This window comes from Cetorhinus maximus, chromosome 12 (genome assembly GCF_964194155.1).
Source record: "Cetorhinus maximus chromosome 12, sCetMax3.hap1.1, whole genome shotgun sequence".
NCBI classification, from domain to species: Eukaryota; Metazoa; Chordata; class Chondrichthyes; order Lamniformes; family Cetorhinidae; genus Cetorhinus; species Cetorhinus maximus.
Genome location: NC_135890.1, coordinates 84,307,240 through 84,327,123, shown reverse-complemented (window position 1 = coordinate 84,327,123; position 19,884 = coordinate 84,307,240). Strand labels below are relative to the sequence as shown.

At 40.7% G+C, this 19,884-nt stretch overlaps 1 protein-coding gene across 1 annotated transcript in view; it reads left to right on the top strand.

Annotated features, from left to right (window-relative positions):
• The window catches only part of nos1 (nitric oxide synthase 1 (neuronal)), a 98,649-nt gene that overhangs the window by 44,612 nt on the left and 34,153 nt on the right, over positions 1-19,884 (top strand). Inside the window, exons 11-16 of the mRNA XM_078554027.1 lie at positions 6,230-6,331; positions 6,417-6,611; positions 10,975-11,060; positions 12,718-12,862; positions 14,287-14,391; positions 19,270-19,328. Coding sequence (XP_078410153.1) covers positions 6,230-6,331; positions 6,417-6,611; positions 10,975-11,060; positions 12,718-12,862; positions 14,287-14,391; positions 19,270-19,328 — 692 coding nt within the window. The remainder of the gene's footprint in view (positions 1-6,229; positions 6,332-6,416; positions 6,612-10,974; positions 11,061-12,717; positions 12,863-14,286; positions 14,392-19,269; positions 19,329-19,884) is intronic.

Genomic DNA, 19,884 nt, shown 5'->3' with positions numbered 1-19,884 from the left:
CACTGCAGAGATAGTGCACAAATATAGAGCTGGTAATCCCTCGTGGTGAGATTGTAGCACATAGCCTGTCAGTTCAGTCAGTGGGAGAGCGTGTCGAGACGACCAGCACTGGGTTAGCTCAGACAGGAAAGGCAAGTGACCAGGGTGTGGCTGGATTGAGAGCAAGTGAGGGAGAGTCAAACAAAACAAAAGCAAAACCATCATAAAAATCAGGCCAGAGAAGGTTGTGATTATTACGGGGGTGGCAGGGGGAACTTTAGAAAAGCGCATGAAAGCAGCTACAGCGACATTTATCCCAGATACTATAGGAGAAGGAAGGTCAAGAGGATATTGTTAAAATGTTCACAAAATTCCCCAGTTGATGCCTTTAAAGGATAGCAACATGCCATCACATTAAGGGAAGTGTGTCATGTGATCCATCCTCAGTTTCATTTCAGCCTAGAGCAGAACACAGCGCACACAGCCCTGCAGCCCTGATGTCTTCAAGCTTTCAATCATGTATATATGTGCAATGTGCTTGTTCTTAATAAATGAACCCACAGTGCATTTGTACAATCCCCTGTGACCGATTGGTTCCTTTTATATCATTACAACATACAGGAACATTTTATGCAAATTATTTTGAGATAAATATCAAATATACCTGTAACTGCAACTCTCAAAAATCTTTAGCTTATCATGAAACATTCTTTCCTCATGTTTATGTGTAAGCAACAGTGGGAGAACCCAATGTCCAATGGGGTCTGACAGCTCCAGTTCCACCATCCAACTGATCTGATTGGGTCTGACAGCCATCTTTCAACTGATATAATAGACAACACAGACAATCTTCAATTCTGCTGAACACTAACAAGCTGGAGTTGGAATGTTGACTGTCAGCTTAAAGCTGGTAAATCTGGAAGTGAATCTGGAAACGATACCGACCGGTTGATGTATTTTCTGTTGCCCCACAAACATAAATTGCTCCGCTCGACTGCTTAAAGCGCCATATCCCTATTTACTATTCACTGCCAAAGGCCTGCTGAAGACCACTGAAGTTGGGTTAACAATGTTTGTGTTCTGTACGTTTTTCTAAAAACTGTTTTATCACAAACAGTTGAGTTAAATTACATCATTCTGGCCCAAAACCAATTTGGTCTGCAAGCAGCACCACTTGTATATATGTTTTCATTCTCTGTGGTGTCTAATTAAGATACCTCACTCAATATACTCAGAAAGCTGATTCCTCTGTAAGTGCTGCTTTTCACTCTTTGAAGATTTGTGTTATTGAGGATGTGTAATATTCCTGAGAAAATTTATTTGGCCAATAGAAAACGCCTACAATAAGCCCTTGAGTGCTGTTAAAGTGGATTGACAGAATGGTTTAGATCACCAGTTGGTGATGAGACAAGAATGCACACCATCACCTGCTTTATCTAATATAATACTGGAAATAGTAATGAATCTTGCACCGAAAGGTGATATTGGAGGAATGTGGCAAGATATTAAACTCAGATTTGCTGATGACATTGACCTTACAGCAACATTGAAAACAGATTTGTCGGGGCTAACTGATAAAGTGTGCATGGAGAATGGGAAAAGCTGTCATGATTTGGGCACATTTCTAGAATGTCACCAGCGGGAATACTTTCAGTGCACATCTATGCACTATGTGCACAGTTCTCTGTGCACATAGATAAATGGAAGAAGCTACGAAAGACCAAGAAAAGCGGGATGTGAGCGTCGCCGGCTAGATCAGCATTTACTGCCCAGCCCTAATTGCCCTTGAAAAGATGGTGGTGAGCCACCTTCTTGAACTGCTGCAACCATGTGGTCAGGTACACACACAGTGCTGTTAGGAAGTGAGTTCCATGATTTTGACCCAGCTACAGTGAAGGAATGGCAACATAGTTCCGAGTCAGGATTGTGTGTGGCTCACAGAAGCTTCAAGAGTGACTTGTCACAAAAAGGGTTCTAGATGACTGAAGTGGCCAAGCTAATTCAGAATGACAACACTGGAGTGAATTCATTTGGTGCCATTGGGTAGAATCTTCCCCTTGTCGGGGGGGTTGTGTGGGGACGGGCACGGGCAGGAGCAAACCCAATTAGCGCCCCTGATTGGGTCAACACTGCCAATTTACGTGTGGCGGGCCAATTAAGGCTCGCCCAGTGTGACATGCACCTGGAAGCGCTGTGAGCTCCCTGTGCAGGCAGAGGGGGGATTTTCCCTGAGTTGGGAGTGTGCTCTTTCGCAAAAGAGCGCAGAGAGCTCCCTGAGGCACCCCTCATAACCTCTACATGCCCACTCATATCTGTATATGCCCCCTTATACTCTCCCTGCTGCCTCCAAGCCCCTCATAGCCCCCATTTTTCTACCCATGCCCCTCATTTATCCTGCCACTCATCCAATATCCAATATGGACAGCCTTCAGGGTATCATCGAAATGCATGTTAAAAAAGTAAGCTTCTAACAATCTAATCAAGCTGTCATTCAAACGCATTTCATACTGAAAAAAGCTCACATTCATAAAAACTGCTCTCATTAAATCCCCTCACATCAATCTGTTGTAAAAGCAAAGATTTACTCACTTCCAACATCAAAGACAGATAATCCTTTAATAACCTATTAAAATTGTCAATCAAAATGTGAACACTGCCCCTGCTGAGATAAATGGTACATAAACTTTTGAAACTCAGCCAAGCATTCATAAAAGACTCAGGTGTCAAAACAAATCCTGAGAAATATAAACAATGGAGCCTATTGAAGCTGATTAAGCAGATGGCCATTTTCCCTAAGCTACACTAGATGTCCCGTCAATCAAAGCAACCAAGGAGCGGTGGCTGTTCTATTTCTCCATAAGTAAAATCTGCTGAAGGTTCCATTTTCAATTTAAATGGACTCTGGGCCTTTAATTCATTTCCGATTATTCCAGTAGTGATAGTAAGCAGTGTTTTCTTTGTTGTTGAATGCATAAAAACACTTTTCCAAATGGGAAAAGTACTCTAATGCACTTCAATAATTACACACTGCTGATCAATGTAATGGTCAACTTACCTGTGCAGATCAGGGTCTTAAAATCAATCATTGCAGTAAAAACACATCCATCTTACAACATTTAACTGCTGAATCTGAAAAACTTTTTTAATGTTTCAAAGCCTCTCAATGAAAGAATCCTAGGAGCAGATAACTGTTTAATTTTGGTTCTGCACTTGGGTCAGGGGCTCCCCATGGTTCACGACTCCTCTGAGAGGCTGTGAACTACATATTCTTACAAATGGGGCTTAAGTCCACTAAAATTGCACAGCACATGGGTGTTGAACTGGCCATCCCCACAATGGAGATGACAAGGGTGGGAGTGCTGGTATGGGTCAACTGCCTGCATCCTTAACCTACGCTGGTGAAAATTGCTGGAAATGAGAATGGGGGTGGAAATCTCTGAATCTAGTCCTATCCACCATTTCTGAACAGCTCCCGAGTTGGCCCAATTTAGCAAAAATCCAGCCATTAACTCTTTCCACAGATGCTGCCTTGCCTGCTGCGTGTTTTCACCATTTCCTGTTTTTATTTCAGATTTCCAGTATTTGCAGTAGTTTGCTTTAGCATCCTGTAATGTTCCATGTCAGCTAAGTTAGGATAAGGTTATGCTTAGCAGAGTTTGGTTGAACACAAGTGTATGGAGAGCGGAAGGTGGGACACCTGGCCAGAAGAATATTAGAAACACCCATTCACAAAAATGTGTCTATAAAGTAGGAATGATGTTGACAGTATGCTTATAAGGTTTGCTAATAGATTATGCACTCCAGAAACTTTCATTCTCTATATGGGCTAGTGCTTGATATGCCATTAAATTTTGCTACATGTAAAGTTCTGTTGGAATGACAGTGCCCCAATCATGAAGAGGCTTCAGAATACCACAAGTTTTTTGGTTTTTACCAAATTTGTTACCTCCCTTTCTCTCTTAAAGGTTCTGCCCCGTGCTGCCATTTCACTCTACAGGAGGATTTTAAGAAGCTTCAAGGCGATTTAGACAAGTTGAGTGAGTGGGCAAATACATGGCAGATGCAGTATAACGTGGATAAGTGTGAAGGTATCCACTTCGGTTGGAAAAACAGACTGGCAGAGTATTACTTAAATGGTGATAGATTGGGAAATGTTGATGTACAAAGGGGCCTGGTGTCGTTGTACACCAATCACTGAAAGCAAGCCTGCAGGTGCAGCAAGCAGTTAGGAAGGCAAATGGTAAGTTGGCCTCCATTACGAGAGGACTTGAGTACAGGAGGAAGGATGTCTTACTATAGCTGTACAGGGCCTTGGTGAGACCACACCTGGAGTATTGTGTGCAGTTTTTGGTCTCCTTACCTAAGAAAGGATATACTTGCCATGGAGGGAGTGCAGCGAAGGTCCACCAGGCTGATTCCTGGGATGGCAGGATTGTCATATGAGGAGAAACTGGGTCGACTAGGCCTGTATTCACTGGAGTTTAAAAGAATGAGAGGGGATCTCATTGAAACATAAAATTCTGACAGGGCAGGACAGAATGGATGCAGGGATGATGTTTGTTCTGGCTGGGGTGGGGGTTTAGAACACGGGGCTACAGTCTCAAGATATGGAGTAGCTGATTTAAGACTGAGATGAGGAAAAACTTCATCACTCAAAAGGTGGTGAACCTATGGAATTCCCTACCGCAGAAGGCTGTGGAGGCCAAGTCACTGAATATGTTCAAGAAGGAAATAGATAGATATCTAGACTCTAATGATATCAAAGAGAATGGGGAGAGAGTGGGAATATGGCGTTAAGATAGAGGATCAGCCATGATCATATTGAATGGCAGAGCAGGCTCGAAGGGCCGAATGACCTACTCCAGCTCCTATTTTGCTAAATTTTCTATGTTTTCAAGTAGAAAATGTTCATGACTAAACCAGGACTGTGAATACTAGTAGTTTGTTCAACTATGGAGGCATTAAAACCAAATACATTCCAATCCTTACCCAGTGTCCATATCAACATACTTTCAGCAAGAAGGTTCAGATGGCACTTTGGACGAGAATCAAGATTGATTTTCATCACAGCACGCATTCTTATTGTTGACCTGTTTGAATTCAATGAACTTAGCACAGACTGAATCCGCAACTTTTCTATTCCATGTGGTGGAATTTCGCACCAACTAGTGTTCATACCAAATGAGCCATCAGGAAGTTACACATTGCTCCTCTGTATGCAGTGTGAACAAACCAAGCAAAAACAATGGAAACAAGGAAGCTTTCTCTGTGTTTCTCGTTCATACATACAGAAAAAAGTGATCAAAGTTTATCATAAAGCAGAAATAAATCACTGTACCTATTTATTTCCTGCTGTTAGTCCTTGTTTGTGCTCTCAGTTTCTCAGATTTTCTCCTTGCTGCTCTTCACCTTTCCTGATTCTTCCAACTTTTCTTAGTTTCCATTGTTTATGTTTCCTTTGCTTAGTTTTGCTTCTCTTTTGTTTCTTCATAGTTAACTGCTCAAGAGGCTTTCCATGACCGGACACCAAACTGCATCCTGTGCAATGTTCAGCAAATGGCCAAGATTTTTCAAGAACCCTATCTTAGATATTTTCAGAAAATCTTGGCACCCATAATTGAAGTCTGACCATGATTAAAAATCATTTCCACATATGGATTTGAATTTGCTTGCACGGAATATTGTAATCAAATTAGTTAGGGGTTTCCTTTGGTAATATTTGACTGAGCCCTTAAAATAATTTCATTATTTATTTATTTAGCATGTGCATAGTCACAAAGCCAATCAATAGCTTTGTCAGTTACTAGATGTAGTTCTTTGAGTTCGTTTTCAAGTTTAGTCAGCAGGCACTCCTTGACAATGTGAGTTGTTGTTTGGACTGCACCACCTCGACAGCCTGGATGATCTTGCTGACCCCACTGATGTTGGGTGGCTGCAAAGAGGCCTTGGCCAGTCCAGAAACAGTTTAAAAGGGCCACTGTCGATGACACCAATGATCCTCCTCGGAATTCAACAAGTCTGCACTTGAAGAATCCCAGTATCATGGAACCAAAAGCTGCCAGCAATATGAAAATAATTTCATTGAATGGTTGCTAATAAACATACAGAAAGGTGAAAAATGACCATCAGACAATGGTTGCCTCACCAATTATGCAGTGAAACCTAATACACTACCCGTCCAATTGCTAGTGTTTAATTTGCTATTAACAGGAAGGGGTAATTAAATTATTTGCATATGATTATCTTGCAGAATGTTGCAAAACAAATGGGACTTGACACTAGAAAGACATCTTCCCTTTGGAAAGATCAAGCATTAGTTGAAATAAATATTGCTGTCCTCCACAGCTTTCAGGTAAGTACAAGCTTCATATAATGTAATTTCTTTCAAATAAATATACAGATTATGTGCTCATTGAAAGTTTTTTCTGCCTATTTAGTCTGATAAAGTGACAATTGTGGATCACCACTCTGCTACGGAATCCTTCATGAAACACATGGAAAATGAGTATAGATGTCGAGGGGGGTGCCCTGCAGACTGGGTGTGGATTGTTCCCCCGATGTCAGGAAGTATCACACCAGTGTTCCATCAAGAGATGCTAAACTATCAGCTAAGCCCATCATTTGAATATCAGGTAGGCCATTGAGAATAATATAGTTTCCTTTGCCTGTCTTTTCCAGATTAGCTTCTGACCAATTAATTAAGCTTACTTTTTATTCCCTAGTTTTTTATCAGTAATCCTTGATGCTTTGTGAATTAGAGTATATATTATTTAAGATCAATGCATTACTCACCTACATCAATAAGACATGGAAACCAAAGGGAAGTCATTTTCCTATTGTCAAGGTAGGTAAGCCTCAAGTGTTGAACATTGTCTTACTAAATGCAGCTGCCTTCCATCCTCAATTCTCAGGGTAAGTGATGCAAATCTAGTGTATTAGAATTGAGTAGACATCTGCTATTAAGTTGTGAAGATGTGATTCCATCATCTGGGGAATGTGACAAAGAAGTGCTGGACTTGAAAGTACTAACCACCATGAATGGAATTTATTGGAAGCTTTTCAGTTACTATTGTTAGATCACATAGCAAAAACAGAGATAGATATATTCGGAAGAGAAGTACAATGAATAGATTTCATGTTCGTGGAGCTGCTAGGCTAGTTTGCAGTTAATTGTTGCTCAGAGACTGTGCCCTCTTGGTAGCCATGTTTTGCAACTTGTACACTGTTGCACAGGCAAAAGAAGCACATGCTACAATGTCCTTCAATAATTCGTACCATCAAGTGGTTTGAGGAGTAGCATAAATCAGTTAACAGCCAAGGCTACATGATCCAGATGACTTCATCCAAGACAGAAACTAAAACAAGCATCATTGCACAAATTGCAAAGCCACACCTATAGTTGAATGAATTTTCTTTTAAAACTTGTAAACAATTTATTGGTTAGACAATTTTTTTAAATGGGATAATGTGAGAAGCAAATAGAATTTTACATTGAACCTTTCCTTTCATGTCCCCAGTATTTCCTAAAATGCCAACAATATACTTAAAAAAAAAATATAGTCACTCTTATTTTGTAGATAAATGTAATGAGCATAATGCATGGAGAGGCCCCACAAACAATGATGTTTTAAATGACCAGTTAATCTGTTTTGGTAGTGTGGGGTGAAGACGCTGGAAAAACTCTAAGACATCAGGATATAATCTGAAATGGGAAATTACAGCAGGAAATTATTCTACAACCTTCACCTTGCACAATTTAACAAAACAGTTTGAGTAATAGCCTTGGCAACATATCAATTGGCAATGCTGTAGATCATTAGCTCATTGTGCAGGAGGACAGGAAGGATTTTGGGCAGATGTGGAAAGTGGTGGGACATTGCAATACACTAATCATGGGCCCTAACTTCCTCAGGGTGGTAATCAGTGTAGGATTGCCACTCTGTGCCCAATTACTAATGTTAAATTCCTTCCGTGCCTGTCTCGCCTGACCTTCTGGCTCAAGCCAGGTGAGATCCAGGCCCAGCGTTGAAGTCCAGCTCCGTTGAAGTGAAGGAGGACACACCTCTTTTTTACAGCACTAGCTTCTGTAAATCAGGTAAGTTAAAAGGTCCATTGGAATTGACAGGCCAGGGAGAAGGTAAGAGTCTTAAGGTAAGTAGATAAGAACTGGGGGGAGGGGTAGGGGGTTCCAGCGGTGGGGGATAGTGGGGGATGAATCTCTGGAGTAGGGGGAATCAGACCTCAAGGGGAGGGTCGGCCCTCAGGAGTGGGGGTGGGGTGGGGCGGGTCAGACCTCGGTGAGGGCAGTTTTGGACCTCAGGGCTGGGAGGGCTCTTGGATCTTGGGGAAGTTGGGGGGATCGGACCTCGGGAGTGGTCAGACCTCGGGGTGTGGGTAACTTGGGTGGGGAGGTCGGATCTTGGTTCCAAGAGAGGTTCCCCAGTGCATCTTTGGCGTGCCCCCCCAATCCGACGCTGGGGAGCTCGAAAGTTACAGCCCTATGAGGATCTTCACATTCCAAAGTTGGATTATTTGATTGGAAGAAAGGCAACTTGCTGGGCTGGGCGCTTGGCATGCACTGCTCCCGCTGCTGGTTATTACTATCTTGTCTATATTGCTATCCCAGGTGGGCATTAATTGCCTACTTAAGGGCCTCAAGTGGCGCAATGGCATGCATGGCACCCAATGCCACCCCTATTGCTGGTAAAATTGTGGTGGGGTAGGGGCGGGTAAGCAGCGGGCCCTCCCACTTTCAGCCCCAGGGGGAGCATATAATCAAGCCCGTAGTAACTGTTCTAATATAGGAAATATGACAGCGAATTTGCACACAGCAAGGTCCCGCAAAAAAAAACACTAAGATAATGATCAGATAATCTGCTTTAGTGATGTTGTTGGAGGAATAAATATTGTCCAGGATACTGGGCAGACCACGCTGTGTTTTGAAATTTTCAGTAGTTTTTTTTGCATCAACTTAGGGCCTCACCTTAACATCTGACCTGAATATTGGCACCTCTGACAGTGCAGCACTTCCTTAATACTGCACTGGAGCCTTGGCCCAGATTGTGCACTCGGGTCTCTGGAGTGGGATTTGAACCCATAACCTCCTGATGCTTTCTGAGTGTGCTACCATGAGCCAATTAAGGCTGACGTGTCTTTTGGCCTTGTGCTTTCAGTAATTCTGTTCAAAAAAATAAAGATGTCAGTTATTCTGCTACTTTGTTGTTAAGATATTTCTCAAGGTTTTGATCTTAAATACTAGGAGGGAAAATGAAACAAAACATAATTTGTATGGCATTCTGTGGAATGCACTTTCCTGATTCATCACGTTTCAAGTTCATCTCCAACCGGATTCACAAGCAAGATAGGAAGGAAGATTCTTGCAAAAGAAGCACTAAAGCAGTTTCAGTTTAAATATAGGTGGATAATCTTAAAAAAGTACAGGGGGTGATTTAAATGAAAGTTAAACATATCGAAGAAATTCTCAGCAGATGTTGTTATCTCAGGTACCAGGGCTGCAGGAACCTTCAGACTGAAGGAAAGAAAAGGAAGATAGGCTGAGAGAAACAAAACTGAAATAGGAAAGCAAAATACTGCGGATGCTGGAAATCTGAAATAAGAAACAAAAATGAACTGGATTAGGACATAAATAAGAAGCAGCAGAAATAAATAAGAGACAGAGAATCAGAGCCAGCAAAAGAGGACCATAAACAAATGAGAAGGAATGGGGAGCTGGGCATGAGAGTAATGATCAGGATTTAAAGGTGGTTGATTCGCAACCCCAATAATCTGATTATTAAGCAGTTTTTGCAAACTTAAAAATCATCACATCCAGATCCAACATGTGGCTAGTAACAGCCATCTCATATGAGAGAAGCTGAGAAACAAAAACTAGAATCAATGCGAAAGTAAATAGTAAATTAACCTTAAAGATTCCTTTATGTACAGGAGTGAGAATAGATAAATTATAGATTTTTTTTATTTGTTCATGGGATGTAGGTGTTGCTGTTTCATGGTCATCATCAGACTTTTAATTCCAGATTTTTATTGAATTTAAATTTTGCTTTTTGCCTTGGTGGGATTCAGACCCAGGTCCCCAGAGTATTACCTTGGGTCCCTGGAATACCAGTCCAGTGACAGTACCACTATGCCACCACCTCCCCCATTCCATTTCATTATAATATAAGAGATAAAGCAGTGATTCTTAAATATTTGTGTTTCTTTAAACTTGTTTTTCCTGAAAATTTGTTGCCCTGATAGTTACCCTCACAGTTTGCTCCCAATTGTATTACCTTAAGAAGCAGTTCTGGCTTTCTAACCTTTTGACTTCTAATGAATTAGTAATAAGTTATTCAATATTTGTCTAACCCACATGAGGACATCTATTTTTTGGCACCATTACACGCTCCCAGTGCTTTAATTCATGCTTATGCTGTCCAAAGGGCCCTATATCTCCCATGGTCAGCAGGGTTTATATGATTACCACAAATTTACTACCTCACAGAACATTAGGAGTTCAGATTATTGAAAGTATTGGTGGTGATCTAAAAATATATGTTTGTTAAAACAAATTAAGTAAATGAAGTAACACTCCACATTTGACAAATCATGTCTCATTAACACTTAACATGTTTTGGTGAAGTTTTGAGTAGGTTTGATATCATCATGCATCGTGCAAGTATTTAACAACAGAGCAAAAAGGCACTGTTTTAAATGTTGTTCCAGGCCAACATGATGCATAATGCCACCTCAAAGGTAACCTTTCCACTGTGACCTGATTAAAACCTGACTAGACATTATCTATTAGTAACGCCAGGAGATTTGTTATGCTGCCAGAGTGAAAGCTAATTGAGATGTCCCTGGAGAACCTATAACATGTTGCTCGTGAGTTCTAGCCCTGTGAAATAATCTCAGAATTGAAATCCCTTGCCAATAACATATTTTATGCATCATTTCATGTTCATAGATCAACTGGATTAACTGTTGTTTCCAATGCAGGCAGATCCCTGGTTGAATCATGTGTGGAAAGGAGTTAATGGAACTCCCACTAAAAAGAGAGCCATTGGATTTAAAAAGCTAGCAAAGTAAGTTTATTGTATTCAACACACCATAGTTTATTGGAGCCGTATAGTGTAAGAAATATTAAAATATGTTGCTCAATAGTTGATTTAGATTTAGCAGTTATATTTCAGTACATACTATCTATTTGTGACCGTGTCCAAAATAACTTTGTCTAGTTTTTGTTTGGTGGCTGTTCCTTTAAATCCAGTCATTAGCAGTGTGAATTGAACAAGTGGCAGCCAGAATCGTGGTCCAAGGTCGAATCACGACAATGTTTGCAAGTTTCATTAGCCACAGGTTTGTGAGAGGAATAATTCAAACTTAAATAATGCTGTATGACTGAGGTCTTGGTTTTAAATTTGAGTGAGTGATCATTCAAAATCTAGGAAGCCCTGGGAACCCTCTCTGCGATGTAAATACGCCCTTTGAACTGGAGAGTTCATTTGAACCTATCTGAGAAGGAAGCATTCAGGTTTAAATTTCTCAGAAAGAGAAGGAATTGGTTTGAAACTTACAAGAAAGCGTTTATGTTAATGCTGACGCAGGTATTGAGAAATATAAGAAGAAACATAGCTCAAGTTATTTACAAAGGGTAGTTTAGTAATTTTTTTTGTTGCTGAGCCTTTTTATTGGTTTTCCATTTAATGGGTTAGGTGTGAATATATAATTGTTACATGCTTGTTTTCTTTTTGTTAAATGTATTTTCATAGTGATTTTATGCTTAATACAAGATGTGAAGGTTTATTCACTCATTGAACTTTAAGAGCGATCCTGTAAATCCAGTAAAATAATTACCAAATGAGGCATTTTGTATCCTTGGTGCATTAACAATGTCTTAAGATGAGAATAGGTGTGAAGGTTGGACTGGTTCATGATTGTAATCTACAATATGAGTTAATCAGGAAGAAAGTGGCATTGCCATATTTAAAGACATCTAGTAGCATGTTAATATATTTTCTTTATGTGAGTATCACTAACTAGGCCAGCATTTATCTCCCATCCCTGATTGCCCTTGTCCAGAGGGCATTTTAAGGGTCCGGCATCACATCTAGGCCAGACCTAGTAAGGACAGCAGATTTCCTTCCCTGTTAGTGAACCAGATCAATCAACAGACTTTTAATTCCAGATTTTTATTGAATTCAAATTTTACCATCTACCATGGTGGGATTTGAATCTGGGTCCCCAGAGCATTACCCTAGGTCACTAGAATACCAGTCCAGCAACAATGCCACTATGCCACCACCTCCCCAATATGCTTTGACTGGGAGTTTGAAGAAGTTATTTAGCACACATCACAAGTTTCACAAAATATTGCCTCTGCACCACTTTAAACATGTTTTACACCATTAGTAACCCCAGCACTTTTGGGAAAACGAACCACTGGGGCCTGGCATTGCTGGCTCACCACCTGTTTGCACAAGATAAAACCACATTTGTCCTTTAAGAAGCACAGTCACATAGAGCACCAGTTGGAAATAGTTAAGTGATACCAACTGGCATCTTGATACTTGACAGAGCAGAATTCATGTCATACAGAACTTTCCAAGACTCGCATCTGAATCTATAGCTGAAAGAAATGCTTCTGAGGACACTCGTCCAAAAGACCTATTATAGTATGCTGGCATTATTTGCACATTGAAGATATCCAGTCCTAATACTCTGGCATTTCTGTTTGAAAAGGGCAGTGAAATTCTCTACTAAGCTGATGGGGCAAGCAATGGCCAAAAGAGTAAAAGCCACCATCTTGTATGCCACAGAAACTGGGAAGTCCCAAGTCTGTGCAAAAACATTATGCGAAATTTTCAAGCATGCCTTTGATGCGAAGGTAGGAAACACATTTGTTTTAATCGTATTTATCTAATTAACTTCACAACAATATGCTACAATAATTGTATGCCTCACGCTATCAGAGTGAATTTCTTGGCTCTGTGTTTGGATTCACGAGCGCAGCGAACATTGAAGAATTGGACTGGCTGAGTGGCAAAGGAACATGCTGGTTTTCCTCAATTTAAATGAATGGAAGAAAATCAGGAGGATTGTCTTCACTGGCCTGTGCTCCTACCTGCCCAATTTTCGATTATTCTCAACACACAATTCAGTGAGTCTAGCATCATCTCCCCTTCAGGAGTGATAAATATATGCACACACCTCTGGTTATTTCATAGTGATGGAATACCATGTGAGAACAGTACCTGTTTTTGAGCAGTGCTAGTGAACAACACTAAATTCTAACTGGTTCACTTGCAGCACTCAGGGGAAAACCGAGTCCTGAGACGGCTACCCATTGAGATATATGCACAGAGCTTTGTTTGGCAATATCTCATTGCCAGAGACACTTATAATGTTAGAGAAATCCCCTGGGACATCTGACCTTTGGCCTACATTACAAATAAAAAACTAGAACAAGCATAAAGTAAAATGTCACCAGTTGCTGTTGACTAATACAAGGCTAATGAGGATCTAGTCTAAGTGCTTAATACTGAAGTGATGTGCTTGTAGTTAATCTGCCATTTCTACATTGATGAGAACATTGCCTTGCATAAGCACAAACAGCTGTGGGTAGGGTGGTGGAGGCGGGTGGGGAGCAGGGGTGAAGTGCGTTGGTGGTAGTTTTGGCTTTGGCTTATAATGGAAAACAAGTAATAGTGAGCCAGCATCCTGTTTTACATCTTTTCTAATTTTTATATCCATTGAAGTCAATATAATGAAGAACCAGCAGAAAATGGGCTGTCAACTTACTATCATCAATTTCACATTATCACACAAATTCTTGATTACCACAAAGCGTGGTTATTGAGAATTCCTAAACCTAAGACTATTATAACCCACTACTATAAAAGTGCAAACTAGCCACAGCTAGCTATTAATCGGTGATGCATATCACCCAGCATTGCCAGGAAATTAAACATTTGATGGTAAAGTTATAGACATTCCATAAATTATATAATAGTCTCATACTGAATTCAGATGCTCTTTTCTTCATGAAAGATCCTTAACTAATGTCCATTTCTTATTGCTACCCATGTGTTTAACTTACAAATTGTTCACTTCAAGCACAATAGAAGAGGTGGCAGCGAGAATTTGCAGTGTTATTAATTAGTTCCAATTTTTGGCAAATTATGGTTAAAGGCTATTGAGTTTTATAAATAAGGTACAGATTTATACATGGGATGTTGAGATAAAATACTTCAATCTTAAAAGGAATGGAACTAAGGTTTGTGTAACTGCCTGAATTCCATTGTTTTGTAGGTGATGTCCATGGACGAATATGACATTGTGCATCTAGAGCATGAAGCACTGGTGCTGGTAGTTACAAGCACTTTCGGCAATGGTGACCCACCTGAGAATGGAGAAGTACGAAAATAACTAAAAATAACTCGTGTGTGTTTCCAAAAGACTACCAGTAAAATTTAAAATCACAAGAAATCAAAACGTAGGCTAATTATTCTAGTTATAGTTTTCCTGAGTGGCGGTACAATCTGAGCACCAGCTGTGTCTTTGTGTCAACTAACATCCTATTTTTAAATTTTGTAGGGAAATAAATGTCAAAATATCCAACATATGAGTCATGTCTTGGTGTGGGTGTTCAATGACCAAGAGTCTTGAGGTATAACTTATGCACTTAGTCCAATGGTGTGTTACTACACATGGGTGTAAAACCTCAGGGCAATCTCTGTGCTCAATTTTACTGCAAATATGATGGGCTGCTCACTGTTAGTGAAAAAGGCATTTTCCACATAGTTGCCTAAGTAGTGTAAAGGAGAATTTCTCCCTTTATGTACTGATTTATTTGTATTGAGATTTCTTACAAAAACGCATAAAATACCCCTTGAGCCTTTCTTTCATTGAACAAATGTACCAACTTCAGAAAAATGAAAAAAGCTTTTCTGTTGCCAAGATTTCAGATTCTTTCCTCTTACCCAAAATACATAACAGTTTACGCATCATGAATTTGTTCATGTTTAAATTGTCTTTTAAAATAAAAACAAAAAAAATATAAAAACAAAAAACTGCGGATGCTGGAAATCCAAAACAAAAACAGAATTACCTGGAAAAACTCAGCAGGTCTGGCAGCATCGGCGGAGAAGAAAAGAGTTGGCGTTTTGAGTCCTCATGACCCTTCAACAGTTCTGTTGAAGGGTCATGAGGACTCGAAACGTCAACTCTTTTCTTCTCCGCCGATGCTGCCAGACCTGCTGAGTTTTTCCAGGTAATTCTGTTTTTGTCTTTTATAATAAAGTCAGCGTAACTTGGTGTTAATATAAAACTATAATAAATAAGAAGAGTCCTGTTAAGTTTTGAGTCATCTAACCTTGCTGTCACTACAAAAAGGGTTCCTTTTTTTTTACAGATCCTGAGTTAAATATTAAGTACAGAACTCCATTACCCTGGATAGCACTTCATTGCTGTGTTGTAGTGGAATGCTTCCTCTAAAGATCGGATTCTGATTCCCAATCTTTCCCAGGACCTCAAAACTGTGGAACTGACCTCCCTCAAACTTCCTTTCCTCTCACAATCTGCTGGTTTTTCAACCAAACCACTACTTTTTGACTTATAGTGTCTGAAATGGATACTGTTGCACTCGTATTATGGGCCTAAAATTAGACTCCTTAGATAGTTGACATATTAACAGGTTTATTAACAGTATTAAATGCATTAAAATTTGTAGTTAGCAATGTTTTTAGGGTTTATATAACCTCGTCATTAAGAGTTAGTGTGAATTAATCACTCGCTTTTCTTGCTTCTTGGAAGATGGCATTAGCCTCCAAGATGTCAGAGTGATGAATCTCCATGTGTAGAGGATCATCTACTCCTTGGTAAATTGATGGTTTGGTCTGGTAGCTGTATCTGGAACCAGCTGTCTTAGATCTTACCTTTTTTATAATCACAGGGAAACCTGTACAGCTATATTTTGCTGTATCTGGCTAGTGTAGTTGTATGACCCTAACTTCTAGAATCTTTCTGTCTCTCTGTTGGAGGTGCACTTACTAATTTTACAGAGCCACCCTTCTACTAGACACAGAACCCCTATATCTTAAACTACAAGCACTACTAAAAGAATTATTAGAATAACTAAGGGTTGAGAACTGTGGGCTTTAGTGTCTAAAATGCTGGCCTAAATTTTCACTCTTGCGTCGGGTGTGCAGAATTCCAAGCTCCATACACCCAACAATTGGCTGCCTGGATGTCGGATTTTCAGTCTAAGGTAGGGGGCTAGATTAGAAGTCAGGGCTGGTGAACCAGGAGGAAGTGAGGAAGATGTCGGGTGCAGAAGCTGGCTGGGCGGAAGGCCTGCCTTGAGGGTCCAGGCACTGCATCCAAAGTTTTTTCAAACAATATTCTTTCATGGGACATTGGCATCACTGTCTACCCCATCCCTAATTGCCCTTGAGAAGGTGGCGGTGAACCAGCCTCTTGAATTGCTGCAGTCCATGTGGTGTAGGTACACCCACAGTGCCCTTAGGGAGGGAGTTTCAGGATTTTGACCCAGTGAAGAGGAAGGAACGGTGATATATTTCCAAGTCAGGATGGTGTGTGGCTTGGAGGGGAACTTGCAGGTGTCGGTGTTCCCATGAATGTGAAAATGAAAAAAAAGAATAAAACATAAAACATCCTTCCATCCCACACAACCCCTCACCCCCCCACACACTCCCCATGCCCCATCCGTGCCAACCCATGCCATCTCATGCCCTGTACCCACCCCATGGCCCTTTATAGTTCCATGCCAACCTATGTCCCTGTACCCACCTATAGCCCTTTATAGCCCCTATGGCAACTTAATGCCAACTTATGCCAACTCATTCACCTACTCCCACCCTTTGCCCTTACACCCTCCATGTCAAATCACCCAATATCCATCATGGGTAGACCTTAGGACCCATGGAGAGATGAGATAAAATAAAGTTCTATGAAATAAAGTTCTAAGGTCAGGATTTTCCTGTTGACGAGCGGGGGGCGGGGCTTGCTCGCTGCTGTGTAAAATGATGCGCGGTGATGTCAGGCGGAACTGCCGACGTCACTGCGCTCCATTTAAATTTTCAGGTCGGTGGGGGCTCAGCAAAATCAGCTGTGTGCCCGCCGACCTGTCAATGGCCGATTGATGCCGCTAACAGAGTCATTTAAGTAATTAATGGACCTGCCTGTCCAACCTTAAGGTTGGCAGGCAGGCCAGGAGCCCTGGCGGGCATTAGAAAAAGCATGAAACCTCACCCACAGGCGGGATGAAGTTTCATGTAGGCTTTTAAAAATTAAATTAAAGTGTTTTTAAAAGTTATGGACATGTCCCAACTCATGTGACAGTATCACATGGGGGGATATGGCAGGAAATTTCTTTTCTATTTTTAACACATTTTATTGTAGAGCTGATCTCCGTGAGGCTAAATGCTGCCTCAGGGAAATGAGTGCGTTCTTTCGTGTGCGTGTGCGAAAGAGTGCACTCTCTGCACTCAGGGATTCCCCCCCTGCCTGCACAGGAAGCGCATAGCGCTTCCGTGTGGATGTCATGCTGGGCGGGCCTCAATTGGCCTGCCCACGTAAAATGGCAGTGCGCCCCCAATTGGGGGCGCCGATCGGAGGCATGCCTGCGTGTGCCCGCTTTTCAACTTTCCCCCCAACAGGGGGAAAATTCTGCCCTAAGTGTCTATTGCAGGCTTCACTATATTGAATATAATGCTCTAATTCACAAAAAACCCATTTAATATATTTACATTCCTTCAACTACATAAAGACTTATAACAACAAGTATTCGAATTCAAAGTTTCACTTCAAAGAGTCTGTAACCACTTGTAACTGTCAATGAAACTGTGAAGTGACAGGCACCCTACTGTGATAATGGATGTTTGTGCAATCAGTCATGCAACACTAATTCTGTAATGAAACCCTGAGGTTTAGATCAACCCTGAAGCTTAAGTGAAATAGCAAGCAATGATTTTTTAAAAACTCAGCAGATAATTTTTTTCAAAGATATAAAGGACAGGATTTTTAAATGCCTTGACAGCTTGACTGCTCCCTTTGACAGGTGGTTTTGACAGTTCCTCTTAACACTTTGGCAGGTCCTCTGGAAGGATGTTTTTGACAGTTGATTTTGACAGCACTGTTAATAGTTTCAATGAACTTGACAGTTAATGAGTTGATGCACTCTTTATGCACACTCATGCCTAATTTTAACACTTCCAAAGAGCACCTTACCTCTCCCAAATGGCACCTGACCTCCCCAAAGGTGTACCAGGACCAGATCCAAAGGAATATCTTACATCTCCAAAGGAGTACCCAGGCTATCCAAATAAATCCACAATGTACAGACCTGCTCTTACCAGGTCTGTTCTGCACACTTTGGATTTGACACTCCTGGGCTTCAGTGAAGGCAGCTGATGATTTAAATGGCCAGCTGTCTCCATAAACCATGCATGTGCGAAACACAAACTGTCCCCATTCCCGCCTCTGAGAAAATGGGAAGTGATGTGTTTGGGGGCGGGACGTGTGATTTTCAGGCAGTTCCGCCATTTTCGTGACAACAGAGAGGCTCTCCATCATGTCGAAAATCTGGGTTGCCATCTAATATAGCCTTCATTCCCAAAAACATCTCCTCAATTCTATTGATCAACCCAAGCACCATGTGTGGTAGGAGAAATCAAATCTTTAGTGTCAATCACCTCAAATAGCCATGTTGGTACTCCCAAAAGTGCTCCAAATAAATGAGTTACTGGTACCTGACATGTTTATTCCCTAGCTTCTCAGGTTTTTCCTCATATGGGTTCACACGCAGGTATAGATTAGACAGGACACCTTTATACCTCGCTTCAGAAACTCTTCCTGGACATGAGATCTTGCAAACCTATCTTCTATCAATAGTAAGGAATGTTTTATTTCTATAACCTTTCATAGTTTAATTTGAGCAGTCTAACTGCTGACTCCATTTTGAAGAATTAAAACAATTCTCGGGGTACTTTTCCTTCGTGTGTTCTGCATTGTAGACCATTTCCATTCACCTAGGTTTCTCAATAATAAATATACTGCTTTTACAACATCTTTGTGCTTTGTACTTAAAGCCTTTATGAAAAGTTTGTTTGTGCTTTGAAAGAGAGAAGAACTGTGATCATTCTCTTTACAATGCCTAAGTGATATGATGAGGCATTCTGATGCAATTATTGCATTGTGTTCTAGTAAATAACTGTAGGTTTGACAAATGGTTATTCAAAATGACAGTATAACTTTCTCATCTCATTCTTCTAGAAATTTGGATCTGCCCTGATGGAAATGAGACATCCTAATTCAAATTCGTCAGAAAGGAGGTGAGTGAATTTGAAACATCATTGCTGATAATTACCCTATATATTGCGAAACTGAGGCAATCTCTCACCTGTCAGCAGAAAACACAATTCCTGAGCCATTACTGAACTTTTTATTTAGTATGACCTCATTGTGAAGATGCCCATAGGAAGCAGTGATCAAAATATAATTGAATTTCACATTCAGTTTGAGAGAGAGAGGAGTGGATTTAAGACTAACGTTTTAAACGTAAATAAGGGCAATTATGAGGGCATGACGTCAGAGCTGGCTAAAGTGAACTGGGAAATTAGGTTAAGCGATAGATCAGTAAAGTGCAGTGTCAGACATTTAAGGAGATATTTCAGAATACTCAGAAAATATACATTCCAGTGAGACAGATAGACTCTGAGGGAAGGACCCACCATCCATGGCATAACTAAAGAAGTTCAAGATAGTATCAAATTGAAAGAAAACATGTATAATTCCGCAAAGATGAGTGGCAGGTCAGAAGACTGGACGGAATACAAAGGTCAGCAAAGAATGACTAAAAGATTAATAAGGAGGGAAAAATTAGAGTAC